The sequence below is a fragment of the Saccostrea echinata genome, unplaced genomic scaffold, assembly GCF_033153115.1.
Source record: "Saccostrea echinata isolate AGI-Se365-2 ecotype Australia unplaced genomic scaffold, CSIRO_AGI_Sech_v1 ptg000033l, whole genome shotgun sequence".
NCBI classification, from domain to species: domain Eukaryota; kingdom Metazoa; phylum Mollusca; class Bivalvia; order Ostreida; family Ostreidae; genus Saccostrea; species Saccostrea echinata.
This window is the reverse complement of record NW_026889782.1, coordinates 20,409,984-20,435,575: the sequence shown is the minus strand read 5'-3', so window position 1 is coordinate 20,435,575 and position 25,592 is coordinate 20,409,984. Positions and strand designations below refer to the sequence as shown.

Genomic DNA, 25,592 nt, shown 5'->3' with positions numbered 1-25,592 from the left:
TCACATTAGTTTTCAGCTTAGGTGAGCTAAGAAGCAATATGCCTTTATAATGAATATATATTTTTTTTTCAATAATGGTATTGAGTCAGGAAAGAATCAAATAATGTCATGAAGCTTTATTCAAAATATCTCAAGAAGTTAGACAAAGCTTCAAATTGTTAATATGGTACATATACTAGGGTTGTCCGTTAAAATTGTGGAAAGCCTGTCTAAAATAAGAAATAGTGAACAATGCATTAGAAAAATGTTACCATATTTTAGTGCATTTCTCATAAATAAACAAAACAAAGTCCACATGACTGTATGCTTAAAAAGGCAAATTATTGGATTTCTTATTATGTGTGGTAACACTTGCTGTGCACGGATGATAACGTAATCGTATCTAAATAAACGATTAAAGCTTTAAAAGGCCCAAGTTAAAATATTAATGATGCACACAATCGTGTTCCCTTTTGTTCCTCCATTGGACCTTCTGAAGATTTGCATTAGCTAGATAAGCACAGTACTCTCATCTTACACACACAGTCGAAAAATGATTGACACAGTTTCAGAAATTTGATTGATATCCAGACATCGTAAGCCAATCTTTAATAGTGGTATATACCGTATCGGATACATGGAATTGTAGTGAATCTAAGATGAATCCTTCATAAAAACGTAAACATGTATCAATTCACATATCAAATAAATAAAAGATAAAGGGTCATTCAATTATATCCGTTTTAAAATATAGAACCATATTTTTGAAAGATCAATACATAAATATATACTTGATAATGAAAGAACTTTTTTTTCAGTATTTATATCTTATACATAAACATTTTGTTTAGATAAAAAGTCATTTTGAACTCTGTTTTCTTTGCAAAAAACTTTCCATTTTGGAACTTCTTTGCGGACTCAGTGGTGTCGTTTCCTGAAAGAAAATCAGTCTGATGAAGATCTTTCTGTAGAATTGATAAATTTAATTTGATTTTGGCATATAATTATGTATAGTAGACTTATGTATTTTAGCCGTCATATGTTAGTACATTTTTTGATAAGCATTTTAAAGCTATTTTAGGACACGCTCAACATTTGTAACAAAACAAATGTATGAAAAAATTGTCTTAATTTTTGCTAATGTATGATGAAATTAACTAGTTAATGCGGGAAAAAATTGCAAAATTTAAAATGGGATTATTATTGAAGATTTGACGTATATAATCTTTTTATTACGCCATTGAAATAGATTGCAAGATGATACTGCTAGAGAACAAAAAATATTACATGAGCTAGTAATCAAATAACTGTCATTAGTTATATACTAACCTTCGAATTCAGAAGATTCTGAAAAAAAAGTTAAAGAGCCTCAGATTTAATAGTGTCGCCAATCCAGGTATTTAGTAAAAAAAAAAAATAGTAGTTCAAGTTTTTTTTTTAAAACTTATTATGAAATTTTGGACTTCATTATAGATCATCAACTTTTTCAATCAATTTCATCAATTATTATTTAATCTTTGAGAAAAGGCTTCATTTCTATATCTTTCATTTATAATTGAAAATCCTGTGGTTCTTTATTAAGAAATATTATCATACTTTCATATCCTTTTTCAGTTCCTCAATCATATTCTTCATTTCCCTTTTTACTTCTTTCATTTCGTCCTTCAAAGTTTCTAGTTGCTAAAAAGGATTCTTTTTTTAATTTAAATAAAATTTGATTCAGGAAAAAGCAGTATTTATCAATTAAGGATTTTTCTTTAAGAAACTGCAAATAAATATGGACACAATTATGCAAATTTGTTTCATGGATGTAGCATTTAATAGGCCTATCCAACATACGCAGGTGAGTTAAGGCTAGGTATAGGCATTTCTATGCAAATAATCTAATTAAAATATCTAAGGATTATATCTATTATACACAGAAAGTTAAAACTTATTGTCTAATACATTCTTGGTACCCACGACATAATATAGCCAGTACACATTATGACGTCATATTATGACGTCATTGTTCTTTACTACACAAGATCATAATGGATATCAACAAAAATGTTTCGGCGTAAGGGCATGCACTATTTTATTTAACTGAAATAAGATATATTTAGAAGCAAAATATTCCAAAGTTTGCCGATATTGCTGCACAAATATCAACAGCTCAGCTGTATAATTTCTATTTGTAAAGTTTTAAGTTGAATAAGGAGAAAATGTACAGTCCGGTATAAGTTTCCTCAAATTTCGATCAATTGAGAAAATACCTAGGATTTGTGCAGCAGTTTTATTAATCTATAGAATATTCTTCTTAGCATTATTATACAATCCCTTGTGCCGAAGCTTTTTTGTAGATTTGTTTTATTACCTCCAATAGGTAAGATCAGTGACATCATAATATGACGTCATAATGTGTACTGGCTATAACATATCGTGGGTACTAAGTATGCATAAGAAAACAAATCAACACTTTCTCTGAATAATAAATATAGTTCATAAGCTTTTTAATAGCTCATTTGCATAGAAACGCCTATTCCAAGCCTTAACTCACACGCGTAACCAAGGGCGGTTTTATGCATAAATATTGCGAAGCTGTGGAAAATACTTATTTTTTTAAATTTATTCAATATAATTTTTAGAAAGTTTTTTTTTACCTCGGGAAAGTGATCAGTGTCAATCTCTAATTTCCTAAAAAAAAAAAAATGAATCTTTTAATTAGTAAAAATAAAAAAAAGCGTAAGCTCAACCCGCGAAATATTGCTGAAAAAAAACTGTTATGCGTACTAAAGTAAACAATCAATCAAGTAATCAATCAATCAATCAATCAATCAATCAAAACCTTAAGGAAGGATTCTTGTGTGGTTTCTGACTAGATGGAATATTCAAAGTATATTTGCTAATATGTCTTATATATCGAGAAGTAGGAATTTAAAAGATGATATTTTTCATTCCTCATTATAATTATATAACTTTAAATAGAAATGGTAAACCGAGTTTGAGATCTAGAAGGGACTATATTTTCGGCGGAACGGTAGCGTACGAAAATAACTCCTTTGCTGCTTCTCAAAATCTTTATAGAACAATGAATTTCGTTAAAATTTTTAAACAATGAAAGACTTTAAGGAAATTTCAAATGTGAGTAAAATAATACTGGATTGAAATTTTAAAATATTAGAAATAAAAATGATTTTCAAGTCAAACCATAATTTTGTTAGCTTTTAAAAGCTTCCAATCTAAATATAGATTTGAAAAAAAAATCTGTAAAAAGTTTTATTTTCTCTCTTAGTAAACGGTCAAAACGTTTTCTTTTCGTATCAGTTTGTATCTTTATATGACTACTTCACCATATGTGAAAAAAAGGAAAAAAAAATAAATATAGGAATTATATAAAAATAACTAATATATCCTAAAAATCTAGGAAAAACAGATGACATTCGGATTAGCCAATATCTATTTTATTTAAACTATTTTTGTCAATTTGGTAGTCTCATCTAATAGACCCTATATGGTAATATCTTTTTATGCAAAAAGAAAAACATTCAATTTTTGAAACAGATTCGGCATAATAGGCAACTTTGACCTAACCTTGCTTTTAAAATAAATCGGTCAACTTTAATCTAATTGATACTATCACTTCATGATAATGTCTTCTTGAAACTATGAAAAATTCAACACTTTTTAAATACAAGAATTATGAGAAGAATCTCTACTAAATATACTGAAATAACTTCTCATTAAAATTTTTCAATATAAAGGTTCCTTATACGATAGTCATAGAAAAATTCTAAATGCTATATGTACTTGTAGCGTAAATAATGTTTATTTTAATTTTAAAATAAAAATCATTCTTCGGAATTACTTTCGATGATAAACACGTGATATTATCATCTTATATCTGAATTACTTTTGATGATAAACACGTGACATTTCCATCTTACATCTGAATTACTTTTGATGATAAACACGTGTCATTACCCTTGCATTTCAAGGATCCCGTTCTTCTCCGCCTCTTCTGTGTCTTTTTGAATGACGTCATATCTCTCATCGTACAGAAGCACTACATCCATATATGCAAACAATAAAATAATAGTATTATACATTGCCTAACATAGACAGCATTATCTAAACAATATACATTGTATCGACACATCATATATTCAAGAAGGTATTTCGAATATACACCTTTAGCACCTAACACTTTATTGCACATCGGATAATGATCTTGAAACAGAACCTTCTACTTATCCAAATGGCTTATGTTTGGAAACATACCTCTCTTATATGCTGGTTGCCCTTTTTTGTTCGTCACACATTTCAAAAATGGGGATATGACAAGGTGGATAACAAACGCAGCCGCTGAAAGAAGCTTGAAATGGATTGGGAAGATATTTCTGATGGTGTATTCCTCAAGAAAGTTAAACTGTAACTGTGACCAATGCATGCGAGAATTTTCATGCACCATTGCGGCTGTGTAACTGTAAAAAAGTAATGTTTATTTACTTACTAGGCAAAAAGTTAAAATTAATTTATCATTGATAAAGCATGCTGAAATAATTGATACATGATAAGGTTCACCATATTAAGGGTGAATATTAAAGATTTATATTTTTCAATAGAACTCGTTCTATTTATTAAGCTACGTAAGCACTGCACATGGTCAGCAAACTTAGAGGGACCTCCTTGTTGTGCTATCACTGATGTCGAGACTACTAAAAATAAGGTTCTTAGACTTCCCCGGAATGATTTCTGCAGACATGACAATCGATATGCCAAAAGACCCACAATGTTTTTAAGTATGCATTAATTTAGTCATTTAGGTATTCTTCCACCCATAGCACCAATATGAATATTTTTTGCCAAATTTATCAGAGAGATTCGTCCTAGCACTTTCCATGGCAGGTACTTTCTCAAGAATCGACCCCTTAAGAAATACCGGTATCGCTAAAATATGAAACAGTGATGCAACTCGATACCTGAAATAATCTTTTTGATTAAATGTCATGCAGAATACTATAAATTAAATTGATTTCAGGGAATTGTTTTTAAATTACACACATAAATAGTTTATTTGGTATTATCCTACGGTATTGATAGAAGTCATTTAAATGGATTAAAGGATTATATCCAAGCTTTTAAATCTCAATAAAAAAATGATAAATAAGATGAACGAAGCTAACCAACCTGTATATAGCAATGAGTAAGTTAAGCAACATTACAACAGCTATCAAGCAGTAAATGCCTCTCAGATAAGGCGATATTGTGCTGCCAAGGGAAGTAGGGCACCTGTCTTTTAAACCAGCTTTGTATATAGTAGCATTGTTTGTGCAGTCTTTACCTAAAATACATTTGAAACAATTAAGACATACTTGTTTGCGATTTCCTTGTTTTTACGAACGTAAATAATAGATATTGTGAAACTCTGTTACATGTATCAACTCCCTTATAGAGATATCTCTTTTAAAAATAAACTTTTCTATGAATCTTAAAAAAAAACCCATAAATTTCACTTCGTTCCTTATACGGAAATAAAGAATTTTGGTTAAAAGGTAGTTCATTTGAAATCTGTTTGACGTCATTATAACATAATAAAAAGAAATCTGTAGTCAAAACTGACTCGGAATAAAAATAGGAAAATTAAATATTACAGATCTCTCTCTCTCTTTCTCTCTCTCTCTCTCTCTCTCTCTCTTACCAACATCGACATCAAATTCTCCATATAAAGTCCAGTATCCATTTTTCACAATACTTTCTACTTCCGTCCAGCTAAACTCAGTATTTGGAAAGAGAAGAGCGTAATCCACCACATTGTAGCACATCATGATCACAAGTACGATGGCCATAAATGCTAGTGTGTTCCCAAACTATTTAAAAATACATATTTTATAAACAACAAAATCGTAGGGTGAAATTTGTAATGTTAAGCTGGTATCTATTCATCAGAAAAACAAATATTATTATAACAACAAAAAGTCTAAATTACAGAACCTCCATGCAGATCTATATATAACAGACGTAAGAACAAGTAATTTTTTATGAATTGACGTGACAAACTTGCCATTTTCTGGATGATAACAAGTTGAGTTCCAAGAAACTCTGATGTCCAAAACATGTTGAGAATTCGAATGTTTAACATAACGTAAGCAGATATATACAGTAATTTTGCAGCATCCTCCATCATGGCATTGTCAAACAATTTCAAGATGGCACCCAACGTACAGGCAATGATGATTAACCAATCCAAACGGTTCCAGAAATCTTCTAAATATATTTTTACTGTGTCGGGTACTGTCTTCCTTCTTTTAATGGCAACAATGATCTGAAAGTTAAAGCAATTGTAAAAAAAAAAAGAGTTGAATGTGAAATAAACCATATAATCAAAGGGGTTATTTCAACTGATGTAAAGTTTACATATACACATGTACTGGTTTTTATTATTATTATAAAAATAAAAAATTAAAAAAAAAACAACAGCATTGCGTAATACAATTTATCGAGTTAATTGCACTTAATGAAGTAAATTATTAGTTTAAAGATTTTACCAGTTAAGGATGACGTTTACTAGTGGCCCGCGTGGCATAGTTATAAGAGCGTCTGGTCTATAGTCGCGGAGTTAGGAGCTGATCCTTACGTCGTGGGTTCGAATCCCACTGTGGGACGTGAAAACCGGTCCTTCGGATCAGACCGTATAAACCGAGGTCCCGTGTGGTAGTGGGTGTTGGCACGAAAAAGATCCCTCATTGCTCAATGGCGCTGAGCGCCAAATATATAAGTATAAATTTGCAGCCCTCCACTGGTAAGTGGTGGTACCTCCATATGAGTGAAAAATTCTCAAGAAAAATGTTAGTAAAACAAACAAACAAAAGTTGACTGAAGGTTTTAGTTGATAGAAATGGATTCCTATGATGTACAATATATTTAATCAAAATTTTCTCAATTGGCATAATAACCATGTTAGAACTTAAAATGAATTTTAATCTTTTTTTTTTTTAAATATTCGAAGAAAAATATGCAGGAATGAACATTTATGATGATGCATTAAAACGAAATTCAGACTAAATTAAAAATCTGCATTATTTTCAATTTTTTCTTTCAATATTATTTATGAATTTAAGATTCTATGTGTCCTTAAACATCATTTTGCGAAACAATTACTTGTAAAGCTTCGCAAGTGAGTTAAGACTAAGCTTTGTAACCATTTATGTATTGTATCAATACAATACCTGACCAGGTTGGTATCGTCATGGGAAGTCAAATGTCGAAAAATGCCCTTTCAGAGAACTGAAAATATTTATATTTTTATGACAAATTTTATCAAAGTTTTTAGCTTTGAATCTATTTCAAGTCTTCGTGACGTAGGCTACACTCTTTATACGATATAATACCATTTTTAATTCAATCTAATCCGCAAGCCATGTCGGCCAATCGTACAGTTATCGTTCAGTTATGTTTGATATGCTTGAAACGACGTCAGACACAAAATGTTCATTCAAACAACTTGTTATTATAAGAATATATGTAGTTCAATGATTTATAATTGGCGTATACGATTTTTCAACGGTATGTAAAATTTTGGAGACACTACAAGAAGTGGAAAAACACTGTTCTAATGAAAATATGATATCCATATTCATGACGTCGTAATAAATCTAGCGCCGTCGGACTGAGCTTTGCAGCCTGTGTATACGAGATAATTATTTTAATGGCGCTTGTAAATTATCGTGTATTGTTTTAAATTTAAAAAAAAAAAAATAAAAATTAACTCAATTATGTATGATCTGTGCATAAATATTATTATTGCATTATTATTATTATCTTGGCAGTGTTAGATAAAAAAAAATAGCGTGTGTCCATGAACATGTGATAATAATTCAAAATCCATATTTGTGACGTTATGATGAAATTAGCGTTACGTCAGACTGGGCCGTGCAGCTTGTATATACAAAGTATTTACACCTATAACATTTATAAAATAGTGTGCATTTTTTTTTTTCATTTTATATATATTTACTAAATCATGATCTATATTAAGATATTATCGGAGATGGACTATTAAAAAAAAAATAAGCAATTGTCCCCGAAATTTTTGGACAACCCTCGTATAACAGGGCATCACAAAGACAACGTCACCACCATTACACCAAAATAAATCGTTCTATTTCTGGTATAACATGACATCAAAAAGAGTACAACAACACCATTACACCAAGATAAATTGTTCTATTTCTTGTATAACAGGACATCACAAAGACAACGGCACCACCATTACACCAAGATAAATTGTTCTATTTCTTGTATAACAGGACATCACAGAGAGAACGGCACCACCGTTACTCCAGTATAAATCGTTCTATTTTTTGTATAACAGGACATCACAGAGAGAACGGCGCCACCATAACTCCATTATGTTCTATTTCTTGTATAACAGGACATCACAGAGAGAACGGCACCACCATTACTCCAGTATAAATCGTTCTATTTTTGTATAACAGGACATCACAGAGAGAACGGCACCACCATTACTCCAGTATGAATTGTTTAATTTTTTGTATAACAGGACATCACAGAGAGAACGGCACCACCATTACTCCAGTATAAATCGTTCTATTTTTGTATAACAGGACATCACAAAGAGAACGGCACCACCATTACACATTGTTATTTTCATACCTGTTCTCCGTTGCCCGCGTGGTGCAGTGGTAAGAGCGTCTGCTTTAGAGTAAGGAGCTGATCCTTACATCGCCGGTTTGAATCCCTCTATGGGACCTGCAACCAGTCCTTCGGATGAAACCTTATAAACCGAGGTCCCGTGACACAGCAGGCGTTGGCACGATAAAGATCCTTCACTGCTAAATGGCCCGGAGTGCCGAGTAAAGGTCAAAATTTAAAGCCCTTAACCAGCATATGGTGCCATCTCTACATGAGTGAACAGTTCTCGAATGGGACGTAAAACAACATACAATCAATCAATAAATTTCATACCTGTTCTAATTCGTCCACAAATTTACAAGCTACCCAGAAAAGAACAGCAAACTCAGAACTTGAAACCGTTTCTTCACTGTAATCAAACAACAGCATGTACGCAAACGCAGCGAGGAAAAAGAAAACTCCAGCCTAGTAGAGAATAAAAGAAAACAATGCAATTTACAAAAACTTGCTAGAAAATCGTGTAAATATACAGTGAAGATAACGAATAGTGATCGATCTCATAAAAAGTGCATTAATCAGCATGAACATCGTTCCTACCATATTTATCCATAACTTCAGTATTGGGGTATGATATTTCTTGTAGAACCTATTTAAGAAAAGGTATTTACTGATATTAATTAACATTCATTTCATAGAAAGATGAAGAATAATTATCAATGAGTTATCAAACGAGAAATGATTTAGATAATCACATACTTTCAAAAAAATAATAAAAAGAAATATTTACCATGTTAAAGGTGGTCTATCGAGATTGACGAGCAGGAGAGGCATCAGGAAAATATGGAGCACGAAAAGAGTGAATGTTGTTATCCTCTGCAAAATTAATTCACCTTATTAATCATGGTCTTAAACATTTAATTGTCGTGAATTATTTAAAAAAATATATATCATTTAAATCTTCTAAGTCTTTTCCAATAGGTTTTTATTAGTTTACTTACAAACATACTAGTTAATCATCATAATATTTGATGCATTACATAAGCTAAACGTTAACAACAAATAATTGAAACAAAAAGTTAATGAAGGAGTTTATTACTTTGATAAAATTTTAATATATATACCGCCGAGGGACCTCTGTTTTTCTTATACCCCATTCCATTCCATAACTCCTTTATAATCGTTTTCAGCTTTGAATTTTCTAAAAACCACTCATTTTCTGTTTTGTATGCAACATCCAGGTAACCGTGGTTAAGAAGTAATCTTCCTGCGTTATTGACGTCATCTTTTTTCTTAAAAAGAAACGCCATCACTTTGTCTGACACACTTGTTGGCTCATCTGGTTTGTCTCTCTCATCTCTTTCATGAATATAGTTCATGATACTAAGCGCATGTCGACCAAACATCCTGAAATAAGATTTCCTTCATAAGTCTACTGCTCTTTTCATATATTCCTTATATGTTTTCATTTAAAATGCTTTTTTAGCAGATATTGAAAATCGTTAAGGACTGGATTATATGTTTATTTTATTTTATAATTACCTTCTTAATCTATGTAATTCTTTCTCTTCTGAAATCCCTACTTTCCACTCTTCGCTGAGGTCCTTCAAAATCTTGCATCCAATCAAAATTGGCTTTATACCCACCTTTTAGAAAGACATTGGTTAAATAAACATACATTTATAGGATATTTTATGTGTACCTTTAAAAAAAATGTGAGATCCCAACTGATATAGAATAAATGTCCCCCATAAATATTAGTTAAATTTGAAATCTTTAAAGATTAATGATTAATTCTACGACAAAAATTTTATTCTCCTATATGAAACCTACACATCCTGTTTCCAGTAGTTGTCTGGCTCCATCTAAATGTTTTGTTTTTAGCAGGGCATAAAACACAAGGTCCAATATACTGCAGCCTTTGCCTACTTCCAACTTCTTTTCCTCTTTGAAAGAAAACAAAACAAATTCGTCGAGGATGAACACTAAAAACTTTGTGTATGCATGTACACTACTGTGAAATCGTTAGATTTTGTGGTGGCTTAATTTTCGTGGAATTAGTGGGTACCTCTCATCTACGAATTGAAGTCCTCCAAGAATAAATAAACTATGGTTACAAGGTCATATTTTCGTTTGTAGTTATGAGAATACAGGAAATTACGTTCCCGCCAACTTGTTAATTTTAAGCAATCCACCAAAATTGGCCTAAACGATTTTCAATTTTTCCACGGTATCTCTGAAAACTTTAAATAGTATTTATCTAATGCATATAATTATATGCAAGTAAATCCCTGATTTTTTTTTTTTTTTTTTTTTTTTTTTTTTTTTTTTTTTTGTCAAAGTCTTATGACAAAGTGAACTCAAAGTTGTATCCCGAAACAAATTTACATAGATCCCTCGAAGAGTTCAGCGATATCGTTATTAATGTATTTTTGATAATCATTTAATAAATAGCTATTACTTTGTAAATATTAACTCTTCTAAATGGTGAATATTTACCAGTATACTTTGGAGGCTGATATGTAGATTCTGTTGTTTCCCTAAGGTCTTCGAACAATCCAAATTTAAAGTCTTCTTCCATATTCTGAACATTAAAAATGGCAATATAGATAGGTTTTTCATCTCCAATCGAAATCTTGTTTCAAGCCAATGACATGACAAGAAAAAAATGCATAAAGAGAATTTGTCACTTTTATTATGATCGCCATTTACCCTTCCTGCTACTTTCTGGGTTATTGGCTATCTTACAACAACATAGGCACCATAAAGCGGAGCGATCCTCTACAAAGGAGCTTATTGAACTTAACATGAATTATTAATTGTGTAACGTTTGTTATGCATCCACTTACTTAACCACGCCCCACTCAAATATACACAAACACAACATACACACTCAAGAGCGTTCAACTTCGATCCCGGTGCAAGTAACATCATTTCCGTTAGGCACATAAGGACAAACTAACCCACTCACCCCAAAACACAAGTGAGTTACTATATCACCTCCAAATCCGTTGCAATGGGATAATTAAATAATGTGAAAATTATACACAATTAATCTTAGACATAAATCCAGGACTCATCACAGTCTGATCATAGGCACTTGGGGTATGGACACCCCCCCCTTTCCATTTTTTTTTCTTTTTAAATCTGGGTTTGAATCACTTTCTGTAAGCTGTTTTTAAATATACCGTCCCAGCTGGTGCTCATCAACAAATTTTACCCTAAATGAGGGTGATTTAATCGAAATATTTACAAATCGGGGGAAAATAAAAATTAAATGGAAATATGAAAAGGAAGAAGAAAGTGTAACAAATTTATTGACGTATGCATATTCCATGTGTTCTTATGCTTTAGATAAATAATCAGGCGAAGTTTAAGCGAGGTGAGGCAGACGACGAGAAAAGAGTTGCAAGCCTTCTCTCTTTTTATGTATCAGTCGAAAACGGTATATTTAAAAACAGCATATAGAGACAAAAGAGTTACATTATTGATAACATATAGTGTATATTAGAATACAAAAATAGGAAAACGGTGACTCGACCCCATATTTAAAAAGAAAAAAAAAATGGAAAAAGGGGGGTGGGGGTTCCAGACCCCAAGTGCCTGTGAGTCTGATATATGATATATTACGATACCTTCTCTTCATTTCCTGTATTGTGTTGATTCGATAATAAACAATCTATCACATGATAATGAAGGAGACATTGAGATTTCGTTGCCCATGAAAAATCAGCGCTCCCCTCGGGAAATGTGATTTTTCATGGGCGATGAAATCTTCCCGTCTCCCCTACTATCGTAAAATACAATGTAAATGTCTATTGTAGTTCTTACTCTCATTTTAGCTCATCAAAAATATTGACACACCGGTCACCGCGTTTATCTTTTGTGCATGACTAATTAAGTGTACAACTAGGGCTCAAAAACTGCTGAAAAAGGCCTTCCGAGCTTTGCAGGCTGTGCGCCTCTATGCCAAATATTATAGAGGTTGTCGCGTTAGGCCAAAACGTCTTTATTTTTTACAGTTTATAAACCTTGTTCTATCAGGAACTGAAGCAAGGATCGTGTTTAGAAATCAAGCGGTATGTACATTGTTTCGCTACGACACTCCCTTCCCTCTCCAAAAAAATGTGAAAGAAGGAATCAAGCAAGTAATCGATAGTATATCCTAAAATAAATAAATAATGAACATTATTCTACTTTTAGATCGAGATACGAGTAAACGGATGAATAGCTTTTCTGCTGTCTTACAGTGGCAACTTAATGTACGTGGATCGTAACGTTATTGATGATAGAAATTTTTCTTAAGGACAAATGATACAAACAAAAAGTGGATGCCTGGTTTGGTATATATTTGGTATATATTTTTCGGCCTATTTTTGTTGCAAATAATAAATTTCTAAAATATTAAGAAATTGTAAACCCTCTATGACGTTAAAAATTGTACCTTTCGGTGACCATACTTATTAAGCTATACAATTTTTTCCTCTTCTAATCCCAATATTGTGAAGCTTCAAACGAAAAAAAAATAAAAACTAAGCGGTAAAACAAAAGCGTGTTTGTATCATCTGGGCTTAATATGAATAAACGGAGAAGATAAATAAATAGACAAAAAATCTAAACGAATATTGACGAGATATAAAATTAAAATATATTTTACTGACAAAAATCTACATATGATTCGGAAAAAAAGTCCTTCACACGTACTAATTATGTACTCGCCTATAATTAAAAAGGTAAAATTTACATACAGCGATAGAATAGAAGAAAAGAATAAAAAGATAGGGAAAGGTAAAGGTCTACAGGGTCTATATCGAAAACCTCAAAAATGTTTTAATTTAGGTACATGTACACTTCCATGGATTGTGGCTACAGCTTTTTGTTGAGAAAAAAAAATAGATAAAATCTAAGGAACAACAAAGATATATATATATATATATATATATATATATATATATATATATATATATATATATATATATATATATATATATATATATATATATATATATATTCCTGATCTTCAATATAAAGCAATTTTTAAGGATGGAAATTTTTAAGCAATTTTTTTTATCAATTGATCTCATCTTGACTTTTACTATTTTGTCTTTGTTTTGAAAGCAGAAGGATTTTTTGACAGATACCTTTTCAAAGATAAATTGTATTGACTGCTGATTGAATATTTTCTCCAGTGTTTCCGTCACGTATGATCCAGGAAAATTCCAACGTCCAGCTTTTAGTAACTGCACAGGAAGGGAGTTTATATATAACGGTATTCTCTTTCCCTGAAAAAGAAAGGAATTTTTTTCCCATCTCTGTTTACCGTTATTTACACACTGAATTGTCTACGTATTTTTCCGGTTTTCCTCATCATGACAAGGAGCACACGGCGAGTGTTAACAGTCGGCAGACCCTGGAATGCTGAATCCTAAATGGCACCTGATCCCACCTCTGAATGTTTGCTCTACTCTTGATTGAATTTATGAAATGGAATACAATTTGTTATCTACATGTTTTATCATTCTCCCTTTTTTGCACCGTTTAATCTCTATAAGATAGATTACAACAAAACATAATGTAATCTTTAATATTTACATTTGAAAATGTTTCCAATACAAACCACTATTTAAACACGGCTTATCAAGCATGTTTATCAGGTTCCTTTTATGACCATAAAGTTATTGTTTATTTAAAAAAAAGATCGACATTATTTCACATTTTTTCACAGTGACGTCATAAGGGTGCGACGTGTTCAACACACAATCGATCAATCGATTTTTACTGTTGAAGTTTGAAAAACTAAATTATTTCATAGGTTTGAAAATTAAAATTTTGGTATAAATCATTTATTAGTGTAGGTATAAGGCATAAGTATGTTTTTTTTAAAACAAATTATCGGTATGTTAATACGGGATTGAACGTGATCAAATCTACCATACAGCCAAATGGGTTTTATGGTATCATGACATATGATATGTGTCATATGTATGTATGATTTATATATATTTTGCCAGTCAAAAGCAGACCCGCATTCACATCCAAATGAAAGTTTTGAAATAATACATTACTTCGTAATCAGTGATATCATCGCAGTACAATTAAGGTGCACAGATATTTCTGCAGCCTTAACTGTGCTGCGTTCCTTGAAATGAATAACTTAAGAATAAATATTACCAAACAATCAGATAGGTCATCCTCTGGAGACAAATTGACTGCTCTGTCTTTCATAATGTGAAAAATAACTGTAAAATAATATAAACATTCACTTAAACACATTTGAGAATAAATGACTGAGTAAAAATTCTACAGCAGTGCAACACTTCAAATAAATAGAAAGGCTGTATAATAAACATGATGTATATCAACAATTTTTCGGGACACTTTATTTTCATGCAGTGGTCATTAAACCTGTATTATTAAGAAAATTCAGCAGTTCTGATTATTGCACTTTATTATCTTTAAGAATATAAACGTAGGTGACAGTTACATTCTCGATTATTTCGAATAACTACGCCAAAATAAAATTTTCGCGATTAAAAAATGATTCACAGAATATTCTAAATATTTGATGTAGATTTTTATATATATGTATATATCTAAAAATCGTCGAAAATATGTGTCCTTAGATTAAATCAAAGCAAGGGTGTGTTCTTGACAAACAGAACAAAAAAGGACACATTTGAATAGTAAGCTTTCAGGGTTTAAAGTATTGAGATTAATTAAAGTTAATTAATTGCATTTATCCATCTATGAAGTCTTATTGCACTGCTCAAACATAAATTATTTTAAGTCAAAGTTTATCACTACTTTTCAAATTACAAATTACGCTCAATTTTTAATGTAGAATTCTTCACAATAGGCTTATAAAAATTGTCTTACTGTGATAATTCAACCTTTCTTGTTATCAATCAATTGAAATATATACCTCCAGTAAGAATTGATGAAATTTGAATATCAAAATCTTTTAAGTCTTCTGTGGTGACGAAAATATTTTCACTCTCATCAGAAGAATTCAAACATTCTGCCTTAGATTCTAGTCTTTTTATCATCCAAGGCTGTTGAAAATCAACCTGATAAATTATCTTGTTTTCTTGTGAGTCTCTTATACCTCCTTTTGAGTTGGTTTTACAATTTAGTCCATACCATGACACACAAACAGAGGTGGGTGTCTGAATAAGAAGTAATTACAAATATTTTTATTTCGCAGAAAAATACACGACATACATGTAGATTTATCTGAAAAAGTTCTGGTTATTTCATTTATATAATGTGTTTCTCTGCTCGAAAAGAAAATAAATGACTTAAAATTAATAAAGAACTAAAGCCAGAATGTACCAAAATCCGCCCTGTCGCCAAACCAGATGAAACTTTCTCAAACAATGCTCTTAGATTAGTAGATTATAAAACATTTTATTTTTTAACAATATCTTTTCTAGTTTTATTTTTACAGCCGTTTGAATTTGGTATTGTTTTCCAAATTAATTCAATATAACGTCATGACGTTGACGTTATTAATATAACGTCCTATAATGTCCATTTTATGTACTTTAACGTCATGGTGTTAATATAATTAATAATAAACGTATAATACGTATACAATGAATGAAAAGAAACAAACTATTTTATAAATTTCAATTTATCATAGCTTTTTCCAAGAAGTTCTGAAACATGGGAAAGTCTAATTTGTTTCTCAAACAGCAACTTTAGATTTAACGTGAAAAAAAATACTATTGTGTGTTCATCTGCTCGTAATCTTCTGGGTGAAAATGAAGATTTAATTTTTCTACATTGAACTAAAATTAAAATTCCAAATTGATAGAAATATTTCACTTGAACCTGATTTTGACTCAGGAACATGCGTGTTATATGAACATAAAATTCAGGCATATGGAATCGGGGTTGGGGTGGGGTGGTGGTTCAATTTTATTTCTGAACTTATTTTTTACTTTTCATCAAGTATAAAAATATTCATTTATAGGTTTCCTCCTCCCCCCCCACCCCCCCGTAAATGACAGTCCCCCGATATATATAAAGTTTTGAGTTTTGAGAATTCTTTTCTTTGCTTGTTTGGTTTTTTTTTTGGGGGGGGGGGGGTGGGGGGGAGTGGGGGGGGGTAATCCAAGATTTTTTTTCAGGTTGTCATTTTTTTCTAATATAACCTCCTCGCCCATTTCGAAATCGATCCCACTTGCCTTACATTTACTTTTCCTACATTGTACCTAATAGAGATATATAATTCCAAATTAATACAACTGGATATGTTTATTTTTACCCCTTTTTTCACAGTGCATTTGCTAGAACTTCAGCAAATATTCAATATATTTATATTGTACTGAGACAATTTTAATGTACTCCTAAGGTGTTTTAATAATCGTATTGACCTCAACAGCAATGATTGTACAGTCATAGAGGGTATTCCGAATCACCGTTTACATTCTGACTGCAAGCGATTTTATTAACAAGTTTATGAATGGTTGTTTGGTATTAAAGGAAATCCAATTGTATGAAAATCAGATCTACTTCATATGGCCAGTCTATCTTCGATACAGCGACCTTGACTGGGGTTATATTTACATCACCTTTTTAGTGTATTGCGGGTCACTTCCGGGTATTTCGAATCACCAGGTAAATAGATTTAAAAGGGTCAGATAACAACATTATAATAAATGAATTAATGGTATTGTTTACCAAAAGTCTCCAAAAATAAATAGATTTATTTTCTTGTTGATTGATCAGGCCCGTAGCAACGGTTTTAAAAGTGGGGGGGGGGGGGACTGACAAGCAAAAAAAATATTCTAAACTGACCAAATGTTGGGGGGGGGGGCAACTTCCCAAAATTATCTGACAAGCAAAAAAAGTAATTTACTGTCCGATTCTTGAAATTTGTCAGTGCTCGACCTTAAAACATCAAAAAGTGGGGGGGGGGGGGGACAACCTGCATCTAAAGGAAAAATTACTGTAGCAAAATAGTATACTCGGAAAAAAGTGGGAGCCCCCCCCCCCAGCCCGCGTTCTACAGGCCTGTTGTTCCTGTTTATTTTAAAGTTATTAAAGCGGCACTATAAAACAGCGTTCTCTTACGCTGATCAGTGATCATGCAGAAAAGCAATTACCAACAAAATAATGGTTCCAGAAATTATTACTTGACTGTAAATTTTTGTCCTGTAAATATATGTCATTATTTTTACCCATGTGAATTTTTCTTTAATGCAAAACAATTAACATTGAAAATGTAATACTTATTAATAATCATAATTCTACGAGTAGGCTTCCCAAAAAAATGACAATAATGATGAAAAACATGTATGAAAAGGAATTCAACCAACTCATCCTTGAATATCACGATTATCAAGTATGACATACCTGTATATCATTGCTTAACATGCATGTACGCATATACTTGTATATATACATATATGTGTACACATGCACGTTCGTATTTATCTATATGATAAAAGGATCGACACTGATCAAGTGTATACCCATTTTTTTCTGAGTATAGTATTTTGCTATAGTAAATTTTCCTTTAGATGCTGGATGACCTCCCCCCTTCCATTGTTTGTTGTTGTAAGGTCTAGTTTTTTTTTTGTTTTTTTTTTTGCTTGTGACTAAAGTGGACCCCCCTCCCCCCACGGAAAAAATTCCTGGATCTGCGCCTGTATCCCACCATAATAGCTTTATTTCTTTTAATAAACCCATTTAGCCTGGCTGAAATGAATTCTACTTTTAACGTCACGGTCATAAACTTCAAACCATACGAGGGAGGGAGGAAAAAGTTAAACAAACAAACAGAAATATCAAATAAATGAATATGAACTCATTTACATGAATCAAAATACTGTGAATATTTATGCATCATGTAACCTCACTGTTTAAACATTTTTGATAAATGTATCAGTTTAAATGATACTTCTTACCTCATTCGGGGTCCGAGAATTGTTTATTGATATGAAATGCAGTTTTTATTTGCTAAAAGGCAAACTGGCATAGAAATTTAACAATTAAGGACATTGGCAAGGTTCCTGGTTATTGTATAGAATTTATCAAGAACTTTTGAGTAGGTTTAAATGTACTAAATAGGCTATATTCTGGATTGTTTTACCTACTAATCCAGCATTCTTTTTTTTTGATTTTGTCAAATTAGTGCTTTTACAATTCTTAATGCATTTCCTATGTAAAATGTTGATAAAAGGGACCTACATAAATTTTCACCATAATATTTCTTCAAAACCCATTTATTTCATACAGTTTTTGTATTGTATACATTATTGTAACTTCATTTCCTATGACTTCTAGATATTTTGGTTGAAAATGTATATATAGAAAAAAGACATGGATATACCGGCACCGATCATCATTTTTGAGTTGCGTCCCTTAACAGCTAAAATTGGTCAAGTGACTGGTTGATTGTTTTTATCATGTAATTGACTGAATTGATTGAAATACATTGTCATAAAAATATTGACATGGATTTATTTTTAACTTTTATTCGTAATTACTAAATGCTGATTCCTTCACACGACCTAAGAACTGTTCTCAGTCGGCATGGTCGACCTACCTTTCAGCATATGTCGCATCTTTGCCCTTCCCAGCATACTGAGCATAACTATGGTAAATGACGACCTGTTTGCTCTTTGTCCCTGAATACAATGTACAACAAAGCCATTACAACTTTTCTTTCTTGCTGTTAGTGTATAGAAGATTCTACCCGCTGAAGGAAGTACACGTGCTTTTGTTTACCTCTATAACACGCTTTACTGGTTTTCACCGCTTGGAGAATTCTACACGGGAGATCACTCTCAATCACTATTTTACAAGTGAAAAAACCCATGTATTAAACCTTTTTTCTCCGGAAAGCCCTGACTTGCCAATGTCCTTAATAACTTGTACTACGGTCATAGAAAAATAATATGAGTGTACGCACCTTTAGATCCACCCCATTACTATTTATATTTAACCGATGAATAAAGATTAAAAAAAGCTGCAGAATTAAAATATAAAGTCCTATTGTGCCTGTTTTTCTTTTAAAATGTTTAAATATAAGATTTTATTAATTGTCCCTAGTTTAAAATGCTTTGTTTTACATTGTTGATTTTATAGATATTTTTAGTCATAAGTATAAACGAGAATTTAACAAAAATTAGTGCAATAGAACGTACATTTTTCAAAGAGAGGTAACTCATGAAAAAAGAAAAAATAGCGACTATTAATTCTACAGATATAATTATTTGTGTTTAATGTGTCAATTTTATGCAAACTAAAACTTTTTGTTTATGTAATATATGCGTATCTTGCTATTTTTACATTCATGCTGTCTTTATGTGAACACCGACTTTATCATGTTTTATTTTGAACATGTTGAAGGACATCATAAAATGATATATTTTTCTTGAATAAAGGGTTCCGACTTACAGTTAGTATTGCTTATCATATTGGGTGGGATAAAATTAACGTACCTACTTAATTTTATATAAAAAATTATACAACTTAATTAAGGCCTATGCTGATCTACACGCTACATACGTAGATCTACTTATTTTAAAACAAGTGCATACAGAATTTATATAGCAGGAAGCAAATTAATCGTAAATCGAGTCGAATTCAAAACTTTTAAAATTCGTTGACATTATAATAATGATTTCTTTTCTAATATCTCATTTTAATATAACTAAATATATTTAAGTTGATTCAAAGATTCTACTACTGAAGAAGTATTCCGGGAAATTAGCTTTACACAAGGCATTTATCAAAGTACTCAATTAAAGTATGGCGCCACCCGTGAACCATCACAAAACAACAGATTATGAATCAACAAGTATCAGTTTAACTGTGTTTAAAATTTCATCATGGTTCAAGGTTGGCGCCTACAAAAATTCATTTAAAAAAGTCCAGAATTTCTGTGAGAATCGGTATTTTTTGCAATACCATATCCGGTTTTGACATTTATTATAACGCACGTGCCATTTCCTTTCCAAAAGTCGAAACGGAATTTATAAGTCCCACATATAATAAAGATTTGACCAAAATTTCGCTGCATGATAATGAAGTTTGATTTTCAGGAATTGACAGGGCCGAATTATGCAAATTTTGGCTTTAGTTCTTTATTTAGTGTACAAAGATTAAATTTTAAAGATATTTTCCAAACATAACATTTATTCATTTATATACTGTGTCTTAAAGTTAATATCCTAATATATCATATGAAATATGTGGAGATGACGCACAGTATTCGAGCTCAACAGTCCTGTAAACATTACAAAATAGGAGCAGAGCAACACAGACCTCTAGACCTCTAATACATCAGCGGTAGGATCAGGTGCCATGGAGGACTGAGCATCCTCTACCGAACGGTCACACTCGTAGTGTGCTCCTTGTCATGATCGGGAAATAACGGAAAAATCCGTCGAGAATTCAGTGTGTAAATAATGGCCTAACAATTAGTATGAAAAAAGTCAGTCAGCAATTGACTTAGCAAAAGATTGCATTTGCTGACAAGGTCATTGTATCGAAAATAGAACTTACAAAACGATGACTTTAAACGAGACTGCTGATATTCTTGTTTCATCAACTTGTTTGCCAATTACTTTCCTCGTTTTAGAAATTGTTCATACGTTCATATGTTCATAGGGTATATTGCTGCACAAGTAAGGGAAGTTAAAATCATCACGTTTATCATAAAATTTTGTTGTTAGATACCATTTACGTCTTTTTCTAATGAAATATATCAATCCCAACGCAATTTCATTTTCCTCCATTCTTATGTAACCTCTATATCATTGCTATCATACATTTGAGATATGTAGCAGGCCTTAAACTTTTGTACAAAAAGTGTGTATATTCATAATTTTTTGTTCTTTCTAAATCACAATTTTCTGTTTTTTGTCATGCTAACAAAGAAATATTGGGATTCTTACTCCTCCATGGCACCTGATTCCTCCACTGATATTTTAGAGGTCAGTGTTTGCTCTGCTCCATAATTTGTATTGTTTAATGAAATTTTGGGCTTGAATACTGTTCTACTCTCCATATATTTCATTCCTTTTCATGATATTTTATATTTTCATTACCCTGAGGTATATAACTGGGATTGTCAGTTGTTCTGCCTCTTTCACCAACTTTTCAGTTGGTGGTTTTGTTGTAATGATAACTGGCATCATTTCTTCTCCCATGATATCTGCAAAAAACACCATACTGCAAGCTTTCTTTAAAATTAGCTGGAAGAATTTCATACTGGGTAATCAAATGATTATTTTAGCATTGGAAAAAGCTAATATTTTCAAATATTTTTATGATGTCTGATCTAAGACTTACGCTCTGCCAATCCAAGGAAGTATTTAACTAATAAATCATCTTCTTTACACTGTTTTTCTATCTGTTTAAAAACTACAATTCCCTCCTCTATTAAACTCTATTGAAAAAGTAAAAAAAAAAAAGAAGAAGAAGAATATTAATGATTCCTAAATTGAAAAAATATATATACAAGGAGAGTCTCATAAAACATCATGCATATACTCAAACATTATAATCTAATTTCAAACCTTGATTACTCCTGCAGTTGTTGATTCGTGAACACCACATGCTTCGTTTTCAACATCCAGTTTTTTACCGATGAGAATCTTGTCGTGGACAAAATGACACGGACAGCTGGTTAATTCTTAAATTTTTTGTCATTAAAAAAAAGGAAACACTTTCATTCAAGAATGAAGAAAGAAGGAATTAAAAACACACATTTTCTTTGTTATTTACATAAAAGATTGTGTCTGTATTTTACACTTTTCTAACTTAGTTGGTGCCTATATTGCTTTACACCTTCAATTCAAAGGTTTTTTTTTTGTTTTTTTTTTTATATCAGCAAAACTGAGATGCTAATGACAATTATTTAACATGACACTTTTAAACTTTTATAAAATAAATCCTGAACCTTCAAATCTGTGTCGCAAATTAATATCCTCCAAAATATAATGCAGGGATGGCCTGAATGTTGTTTCTTTCTTCACAGAGTTTCCATTTTTCCAAATTTGAACCTGAATTTTCTATATTAAAGGATAGGCATTGTAGGTACATATTCGATATTAAATAAAGTAACATTTTTTTTAAATAAGGGAACTTTATGTTTTTAGTATTTTAAAAACCATGAATTGAAATTAGCCTAAAAATCAATGCTAAGAATAGGAATAGTCTATCACCATCGATGTATACATTTTATCATAATGACATCGTACAAAAATATGTACATGTATACATGTACTATAAGAAGTAATATATATATATATATATATATATATATATATATATATATATATATATATATATATATATATATATATATATATATATATATATATATATATATATATAAGCAGTCAGCAAAAGGGAATGGGGAGAAAAACGTTTTGAAAAATCAGATACGTTAAAAACTTATCTACTCAACTATCGAAAAAGCTGAAATTTTTCTAACCTGATGTTTGGCTTCTGTCTCTATATTTTCCACAGAGCTTCCATTTTTCCGAATTTGAACCTGAATTTTCTATATTAAAGGATGAGCATTGTAGGTAACAAGTTCGAATTTAAAAAGAATAAAGCATAGTTATTACACCATCGATATACATGTATACATTTTATTATAATATAAAGGTATAGATGTAGAATACATTAGTAAACCTGTACTTTAAGAAGTATATATATATATATATATATATATATATATATATATATATATATATATATATATATATATATATATATATATATATATATATATATATATATATATATAGGTAAGCATCAAGCAAAGGAAAACGAGGAGAAGAAAGTTTTGAAATATCAGATACATGTACCATAAAAAAAATTATCAACTTAACTATAGAAAAAGCTGAATTTTTTTTACCTGGTGAAAGGCTTCTGTCTCTATATGTACCATAAAAAAAATTATCAACTTAACTATAGAAAAAGCTGAATTTTTTTTACCTGGTGAAAGGCTTCTGTCTCTATATTTGCCACTATATGTTCTAATTCATCTGTTAATTAAATTATTAGAAGAAATTTTAAAGTTAAGTTATTTATTTTTTAACATTTTTAAAAAGTTAACTTTAACACGTTTATTGCATTTTGAACAATCAGAAGAGACAACAGTGAAATTAAATAGTTAAGGGTTTTTTTCATAACTAAATTGAATATATAGCGGGGTATTCGGTTCAGACAGGTGTATGGTAATGACGGTTGAACAAGATGAATCTATTCCATCAAAAACGTCAATTGATTTTAAGTGCTTTGAGCATGAAAGATTTTTGTAATCACAAGTAGCTAACTAGTGCTAATTGTAACGGGAACCGTTACAGATGTTCCCCAAACGGCTCCCCAATCCCTTATGATGCCCCATTACCTACAAGCTTCAATAAATTAGACAATACTTTTGTAATATAAATGGATACTTTATTTTTAAGGGTATTTCATTGGAAAACTACTCCGATATAGCCATATGGGTATTAGCCAATCAAATTTCAGCGCATGTGCTTGCACATGTTTTCTACATTTTTCACATTAATTTTCTTATAGTGTCTCACAATACATACATTTGTATTAAATATTAAAGAATTTCATTGAAAAATAAGAGAGATGTAACCCTTTAAGTATTAGCCAATCAGAAATCAGCATACGCGCATGCATGGCCTTGCTTTTAATTTTGATAGTATCTTATTGTATGAGCTCTGTGTGCCTATCCATGTCGTAAATTTCATCCTGTTTTGTTGAAAACCAAGGGAGTTATAGACATTTAAAGTTTCAACCAATCAGATTGCAGCACACCTGCATGCGCGTGTTTTCAAGAAATTTCCTATATAACATGTTTTAGCACCTTATAGTATATACTTATATTCTAAATTTCAAAGTATTTTGTGAAAAAACAAGGAAATTATTGAGATTTTTGTATCAGCCAATCAGAGAAGAGCGCACGTGCATGCGCGTGAGTTCACGCTAATTTGACCATATTATCTTGTCTAGACTACTAATATATCTTTATATTTTGAGTTTCAAAGCAATTCATCAAGAAATACAAAAGTTATGGCTTCATCAAGTATATCAGTCATTTCACTCATTGCACGCGCGCGCACGTGCATGCATGTGCGCGCAAAATGACCTTCGTTCCGAACACCTACACAACATGCCTATTAACCCTAAAAAGGTTTCATGTCAATCGGATGAGTGGTTCTATGAGAACACTCCCGGACAAAAAAGTACCGGAGAAGAAAGTAGAAAAAAAGAATAATAATAATAATAATAATAATAATAAGAAACAGAGTAAAAACAATATGTTCCCAAACTTCGTTTGGGGAACATAATAATAATAATAATAATAATAAGAAACAGAGTAAAAACAATATGTTCCCAAACTCCGTTTGGGGAACATAATAATAATAATAATAATAATAAGAAACAGAGTAAAAACAATATGTTCCCAAACTTCGTTTGGGGAACATAATAATAAGAAACAGAGTAAAAACAATATGTTCCCAAACTTCGTTTGGGGAACATAATAATAATAATAAGAAGAAGAAACAGAGTAAAAACAATATGTTCCCAAACTTCGTTTGGGGAACATAATTATAACCTTCTCCTATGATGGGAAGATGATCCTGATAAAAGAATGTTGCTGATGTAACGTTGGTCTGACTCTTTTGAAGTGTCATTTCAGAAATGTCACGCAGGAAAATTTCCCCGTCCTGGTTTTTCAGACGAACGGCGTAATGGTATAAACATCTATGAACTTCCACATCCGCAAGATCCTCTAAAAAGAATTTGCCGTTTGTTTTAACATTGAAGCTTTTGATTGATTTGTCTTGATGAAAAAGAAGATATATTACTTTTAGACTAGTGAATTTTGTGTATATGTCCCTTAATGTAAAGCTGCTGCTAAATCTTACTTGCAGGGTTTGAAGAAGCTGCACACAGGAGACGGTTATCCTGCGATTCTGAGCCTTTGATTCTAT

General features: G+C 31.3%; 1 protein-coding gene across 1 annotated transcript; it reads right to left on the bottom strand.

Annotated features, from left to right (window-relative positions):
• Window positions 1–554: 554 nt before the first annotated feature.
• On the bottom strand, window positions 555–25,592 carry LOC133198740 (transient receptor potential cation channel subfamily M member 5-like). Its single transcript, XM_061334749.1, has 27 exons — window positions 25,527–25,592; window positions 25,214–25,390; window positions 23,575–23,624; window positions 23,066–23,134; window positions 22,529–22,640; window positions 22,146–22,261; window positions 21,919–22,015; window positions 21,675–21,781; window positions 15,533–15,776; window positions 14,782–14,849; window positions 13,752–13,892; window positions 11,110–11,194; window positions 10,444–10,556; window positions 10,153–10,256; window positions 9,735–10,017; window positions 9,401–9,486; window positions 9,211–9,259; window positions 8,947–9,078; window positions 6,023–6,283; window positions 5,660–5,828; window positions 5,149–5,302; window positions 4,240–4,442; window positions 3,943–4,024; window positions 2,622–2,655; window positions 1,576–1,659; window positions 1,309–1,326; window positions 555–913 (listed from the first exon to the last, which is right to left on the bottom strand). The coding sequence occupies exons 2-27, from the start codon at window positions 25,290–25,292 to the stop codon at window positions 839–841; spliced, it is 3,015 nt and encodes a 1,004-aa protein (XP_061190733.1). The 5' UTR covers window positions 25,293–25,390; window positions 25,527–25,592; the 3' UTR covers window positions 555–838.